Raw genomic sequence first — 7,045 nt, 5'->3', positions numbered from 1 at the left:
CCTGCCTTTTTTTTTTTTTAATGCTTGTTCTGTTTTCCTTTTAAAATATCCTCTCAGAAAATATTTGGATATTCCGCTTCTAAAGTACATTTGATTGGCCACAGCTTGGGAGCTCATCTGGCTGGGGAAGCTGGGTCAAGGACGCCAGGCCTTGGAAGGATAACTGGTAAGCCTGCCCTGCAGATGGGCCTTGGATTTGTTTAGGTATTTGTTTGTGTACAAAGTATCAAATATCTGAACACCAAGGAAGTCACAGAAGCAAATGGAAGACAAGAGAAAATGTGACCCTCCCTAAACTAAAACATGAAATGCTTCCAAAGGGTGAGTGTGTGAATCCATTTTCAAGAGTGTTCACCATAGCAGTATCTGTGATGACAAGGAGTGGGACCTGTGATCACCCACCTGTTGGGGATGTGTCGACTGAATGATGACACATTCCATGCTTTGCGATTCCATAATGGCTTCTACACAGACTGAGACAGAAATTCCAGGGTGGTCCTGCTCACCCAGTGTAGCTGGATTGCTGAACTGTTTTGTTTAAGCCCATGCTATCCCAGTTGCTAAAATTTTGAATATTGTCCCTGAGTGTGCCTGCTTCAGCAGCACATATACTGAAGTTGAATATTGTCCCTGAGTATAATGTTAAGCCTGAAAACAAGTTGCAAAGTGAGTCCTATGAACAAGGTGTTGGGAATGAGATTTAATCGTATCCCTTCCCTGTACTCTTGACTTCCAAACTACTTGAGTCTGTTGACTAGAAGTCAAAATATCAGCTCCATTATTGGTAAGTTGGGCTGGCCCCTCCCTTCTCTGTGTCCCCCACTAAGTCAGTCATCAAGCCCCTCGTCTCTTCCACCCTTCCATCTTCCCCCGCATCTGCTCTGCGCCTCTTCATGGCCCGGTCACTGTCCCGGCTCAGGCCTCTCCATCTCCTGGGTTTTTGCCATTCGTGGCTGGTACCCTGCCTGGTTCTGCTGCCAATGAAACATACACAATATGGGTTCGATTCCTGGTTCAGGATCCTGGAGTAGGAAATGGCAACCCACTCCAGTATTCTTGCTGGGAGAATCCCATGGGCAGAGGAGCCTGGTGGATTACAGTCCATGGGGTTGCAAAGAGTTGGACACCACTCAGAACAGGCTGGCACTCCAATCTTACACAGGTATTGCCAGTATCATTCTTTCTAAACAGGCTGTACCACTCCACTGCTTGAAACTTTCCATTGTCTAAAGCATCTGAACTTGTTGTATGAATGTTTCATGTTTTATCACATATTTTCATGATTCTGTGCTTTTGCAAGTCCTATTCCCCTTCACCCTAAACACCCGCTGGTCATCCTTTGAGAATTTTCTCAGATATTTCTTCCTCAGACAGAGTTAATTTTCTGCTTCCCACACTCTTTGAAATATACCTTTATTGTATATGAAGATCACACACATACACATACACACACACACACACACACACACACACAAACACATACACACACACACACACACACACACACACACACACACACATACACACATACACACACATTCACACACACACACACATGTGCTTTAATTTCAGATTTAAATTTAAAATATTTTTTCCAAATTCTAAATCGGGTTTAAAGTCTTAAAATATTGCCTCTGCAGTCTCTTGGTATAACAGGCTTTTCCTGCTAAAAGTTTCCTCTTTTTCCCAGATCTCTGACTCTAACTCCAACCCTAGCCCACCACCACCATTTCTACGTAGAATATTAAAATTTGTATATTTACTCTGAAATTGTTGTTCTTTATGTAGTCACTTGGAGAAGACAATGGCACCCCACTCCAGTACTCTTGCCTGGAAAACCCCATGGACGGAGGAGCCTGGTGGGCTGCAGACCATGGGGTCACGAAGAGTCGGACACAACTGAGCGACTTCACTTTCACTTTTCCCTTTCATGCATTGGAGAAGGAAATGGCAACCCACTCCAGTGTTCTTGCCTGGAGAATCCCAGGGACGGGGGAGCCTGGTGGGCCGCCGTCTATGGGGTCGCACAGAGTCGGACATGACTGAAGCGACTTAGCAGCAGCAGCAGCATGTAGTCACTAAGTTGTGTCCGACTGGTTGCAACCCCATGGACTGCAACACACCAGGCTTCCCTGTCTTTCACCATCTCCAGGAGTTTGCTCAGACTCATGTCCATTGAGTTGGTGATACCATCCAACCGTCTCATCTTCTGCCACCCCTTTTCCTCCTCCTGCCCTCATAATAATAATCTTTCCCAACATCAGGGTCTTTCCCAATGAGTTGGCTCTGAAGTTATTGTGTAGCAAAAATCTTCTTTGCCAGAGAATGGAAGAAATGGGCCCAACTCATACGAATGGAATCTCATGGGTCTCAACAGTCCAACAGGGAGGCATTTCAGCTGTAAATTAAAAGGAGGGACATTGCCATAAATGTGTCAAAAATTCACAGTAGGTTGCAATAAGTTTATGGAGATTTTGTTTTCCTGAATTCTTATTTCACAACTCGGATAATTTTTAACTCCAGCGTTTCCTGCCAAGTGAATTATCCTATTGAATAAATAGAAAATAATAAGTTTTTAAAGGCTCTCTAAACATCTGAAGAATCTACATAATTTGGATGTTGCAATCTATATTCCTTCTAAGTGCTTAGTCTTTGAATAATCATGTTCCTTGGATAATAAAAGAACTGAGATCTCAAAAAAAAAAAAAAAAAGTTGGCTTTATAATAAAACCAGTTAAAAACAAAATATGGTAGATTTTAGGACATGCATAAGTTTCACCGACTCGATGGACGTGAGTTTGACTGAACTCCGGGAGATGGTGATAAACAGGGAGGCCTGGCGTGCTGCGATAAATGGGGTCGCAAAGAGTCGGACACGACTGAGCGGCTGAACTGAACTGAATTGAAGTTTCTGTGTCTCTGGTAATTCTCTATGACTGGTAGGCAGCTATCATAGATGACTATAGCATGGGGGTTACTCGGTCAAGGTTTTGTTTCCTTTTATCTATAAACGGTGTCAGTGTTTTCCTGTCTTCTCTATTTCCATAGAGAAGGGGTTATTCTCTATGCTGATACACTCATGCATCCAAATACTTACATACTAACAAACTCAGCTCCCAAAGGCTGTGCTCTCATTCATGCAGTAAGGGTCATGCCTCCGCAACTCAGATCAATTAAGAGGTTGAACCTTCCAGTTTTCCCTCCTGTTGATCTTCCTCCTGAGATCTCTTAGAACCACAAATCCAAGATTCTGCCTTCCCTGCCTCTTGAAAACACTAGTTGTATTTTTTTAAAAAAAGGTATCTGGTTGCCTTGTCCTCACATCAGCATCGTTTGAGGTGTACCTGCTATATTTGGATCCATCTCCACTGAACTCCCGACATCATCAGAAGATTGTATCTAATTAGCAATTGTACATTAGCATAAACAATTCTCCCTAGAGTTGAAGATTAATTGTGAGACAAATGCGTGTGCATCTTTCTTTTAAGCTTGGATATTTTGCACAGATGCCTGTTGGTTTACTTCATGGACCCCTCTGTCTAATTTCATCTTTCCACCTGTGCTCTGCGTCCCTGGCCAGCGTTGGGGCCCTCACTGTCATTTGTCTGCTTTTCCTCCCATCTTGTCAAGCTCTTTTCCCCAACTCTATTAGAACTGACATGTCCCAGTTCCTGCTTAGACCACAGCCTCTTCTCACCAATACCCTAGCTTGCCTCACTCAGATTCCAACTCCTTTAAAAGGAAGTGGCCATGTTTCCTTGAGGGCTGTGCTCTCCTCAACCCACTGCAGTCTGGTTTCTTCCCCAGTCCTGCTAGCAAAACCACTAAGACCACCAACGGCTTCTTAGTGGGACTCTTCCAGGCCTTTCCCATCTTTACTTTCCTTGGCCCCTCTGCAGAATTTGACTCGCTAAGCCCTCCTCACTGGTGGAACACCCTCTCTTGGTTCCTGTGGTTCCCTGTCTTCTTGCATCTCTTTGGTTGTCTTTGTTCTTGTCTGACAGCTTCTTTCCAGGCTTCCTCCCAGGTTCCTTTTCTTTCGCCTTTCCTTACGTGTTGGTGTCCCTCAAGGTTCTATCTAGGCCCCTCCTCTCTCCTCTCCTTGCCTCCTCTCATTCTATCATTTCTTTCTCCGTGATTATATGACTCAGAAAAATAAAAACAAAAATGGAATCATATAACAGTCTATCATTTCGAGGTAATACACACCCCACACCTGTGGCACATTCATTGCTCACTCCTGCTGCATTTTCCCAGGGGTCAGATACAGCTCAGCTCTGAGTCCCCTCTGCTCTGAGACCCAGTCTCCACTTCACAGCAAAGAGACTTTGCTAAAATACAAATCTGACTGTAAACCTCCCCTTTGGCAAACTTGTAAGAGCCGCCCGTCAACAACCAGGTCATGTCCAAACTCATCGTAGCTCAGCTGATTACATCTGGCTCCTGCCTGCAATGGTGTCTTCATCTTGCACCAAATTCTAAACCCTATGCAGCAGCGCTGGCCCTTGAAAGCTAGTTGCAGTTTCCCAAATGTGGTTAACTCTGGCCTGATGGCCACGTGTACTCTCTGCACTCTTCCCAGGATGCTGCCGACCTCATCTTTACCCCGGCTAACTCATCTACTCCCTCAGATCTCTGCTTGCATTTCTCATCTCTAGCAGAAGCATGTCCCAGGTTCCCAAGACTGGGTTGCCTGTTTCTTCTCTGTGCTTGCAGAACACCTGCGCTCACCTGTCTCAGCACTGAGCACATTGAGTTGCAGTGCCTTCCCCTCCAAGGGAAGAGACTAGACCTTATTCCTTGTATCCAGTTGCAAAACCCTGTTCCTGGCACATAATAAGTGCTTGATAAATAATTGTCAAATATGTAAATGAGGAGTTTGTGATTGATCGTAACATTTTAGAGACCTTAAATATCTTAATCTTTGTTTTAGTAGATGTTCAAATGGGAGACAATGGACTGAAGTCTGGCCATTTTGCATCTAATATATAATGGTCCATTTTGCATCTAACATACGACGGCCTTGTCAAGTCCCTTCCCTATCCTGGGCTTCAGGCTTTTGTTGGTAATACAATGAATGGAACTAAGTGAGCCTTAACTGAGGACTATGATTCTACTATTTAAACTGTGTTTCTTTGTGGTTCATCTTTACATTTTAAAGAGTTCTTAGCTTTTATTTATTTATTTTTTAACATATAAATGTTGCTCTTAAGGTGGTCTGCAATCCATAACCTTAGTTGTCTGCATGGTATTCCATGTAGAGACCTTAGAGTAGCTGCTTTGACTTTTCTGACTTTGTTAGCTGGTTTGGTATTGTCCAGACACAGCCTTGCTTGTGTGTAGGAATCTGACATTGCAGTATATACAGATCCTGCATTTATAAATATAAACACATCCTACAGTTTATGTATCTGTCCTTCAGGCTGAGTGGTGTTTGACCTACATAAATCATGTAAGAAAGAATACTCTGCCTTCACCATCTATCCTTCCGAAATAGCAACACTGTCAGTGTACCTTTATATGTCTTAGTTTAATACACATTATGCTTTTTCCGAGGCTTGGACCCAGCAGGGCCGTGTTTCCATGACACTCCAAATGAAGTCAGGCTGGATCCCTCAGACGCCAACTTTGTTGATGTTATCCATACAAATGCTGTTCGCCTCTTCTTTGAGCTTGGTAAGGCTTTAACACAAAAGTGCACTGAAAGATGGAGGAGAATTTTAGGAGAATTTTAGAAGCATGTATCTTGCTTTTTTTAATTTCAGGTGTTGGAACTATTAATGCTTGTGGTCACCTTGACTTTTATCCAAATGGAGGGAAGCACATGCCAGGATGTGAAGATTTAATTACACCTTTATTTAAATTTGATCTCAATATTTACAGGGAAGGTAAATGCTTTCTAAACTGCAGTTATAAACTCAATGAGCACCCTTCTTGGATAGAATATGCTTTTGAATATCAGATCAGATCAGTTGCTCAGTCGTATCCGACTCTTTGCGACCCCATGAATCGCAGCATGCCAGGCCTCCCTGTCCATCACCAACTCCCGGAGTTCACCCAGACTCACGTCCATTGAGTCAGTGATGCCATCCAGCCATCTCATCCTCTGTCGTCCCCTTCTCCTCTAGCCCCCAATCCCTCCCAGCATCAGAGTCTTTTCCAATGAGTCAACTCTTCACATGAGGTGGCCAAAGTACTGGAGTTTCAGCTTTAGCATCATTCCTTCCAAAGAAATCCCAGGGCTGATCTCCTTCAGAATGGACTGGTTGGATCTCCTTGCAGTCCAAGGGACTCTCAAGAGTCTTCTCCAACACCACAGTTCAAAAGCATCAGTTCTTCGGCGCTCAGCCTTCTTCACAGTCCAACTCTCACATCCATACATGACCACTGGAAAAACCATAGCCTTGACTAGACGAACCTTTGTTGGCAAAGTAATGTCTCTGCTTTTGAATATACTATCTGGGTTGGTCATAACTTTCCTTCCAAGGAGTAAGTGTCTTTTAATTTCATGGCTGCAGTCACCATCTTCAGTGATTTTGGAGCCCATAAAAATAAAGTCTGACACTGTTTCCACTGTTTCCCCATCTATTTCCCATGAAGTGATGGGACCGGATGCCATGATCTTTGTTTTCTGAATGCTGAGCTTTAAGCCAACTTTTTCACTCTCCTCTTTCACTTTCATCAAGAGGCTTTTGAGTTCCTCTTCACTTTCTGCCGTAAGGGGGGTGTCATCTGCATATCTGAGGTTATTGATATTTCTCCCGGCAATCTTGGTTCCAGCTTGTGTTTCTTCCAGTCCAGCGTTTCTCATGATGTACCTGCATATAAGTTAAATAAACAGGGTGACAATATACAGCCTTGACGTATTCCTTTTCCTATTTGGAACCAGTCTGTTGTTCCATGTCCAGTTCCAACTGTTGCTTCCTGACTTACATACAAATTTCTCAAGAGGCAGATCAAGTGGTCTGGTATTCCTATCTCTTTCAGAATTTTCCACAGTTTATTGTGATCCACGTAGTCAAAGGCTTTGGCATAGTCAATAAAG

General features: G+C 43.5%; 1 protein-coding gene across 1 annotated transcript in view; it reads left to right on the top strand.

Annotated features, from left to right (window-relative positions):
• The window catches only part of PNLIPRP3 (pancreatic lipase-related protein 3), a 37,022-nt gene that overhangs the window by 12,857 nt on the left and 17,120 nt on the right, over positions 1-7,045 (top strand). The window contains exons 5-7 of the mRNA XM_010859587.1: positions 58-166; positions 5,557-5,676; positions 5,766-5,888. Of these exons, the coding sequence (XP_010857889.1) occupies positions 58-166; positions 5,557-5,676; positions 5,766-5,888 (352 nt within the window). The remainder of the gene's footprint in view (positions 1-57; positions 167-5,556; positions 5,677-5,765; positions 5,889-7,045) is intronic.

This window comes from Bison bison, unplaced genomic scaffold (genome assembly GCF_000754665.1).
Source record: "Bison bison bison isolate TAMUID 2011002044 unplaced genomic scaffold, Bison_UMD1.0 scf7180017864456, whole genome shotgun sequence".
In the NCBI taxonomy this organism is placed as follows: domain Eukaryota; kingdom Metazoa; phylum Chordata; class Mammalia; order Artiodactyla; family Bovidae; genus Bison; species Bison bison.
The sequence above is the reverse complement of the archived record's forward strand: the minus strand, read 5'-3'. Positions and strand labels throughout refer to the sequence as shown.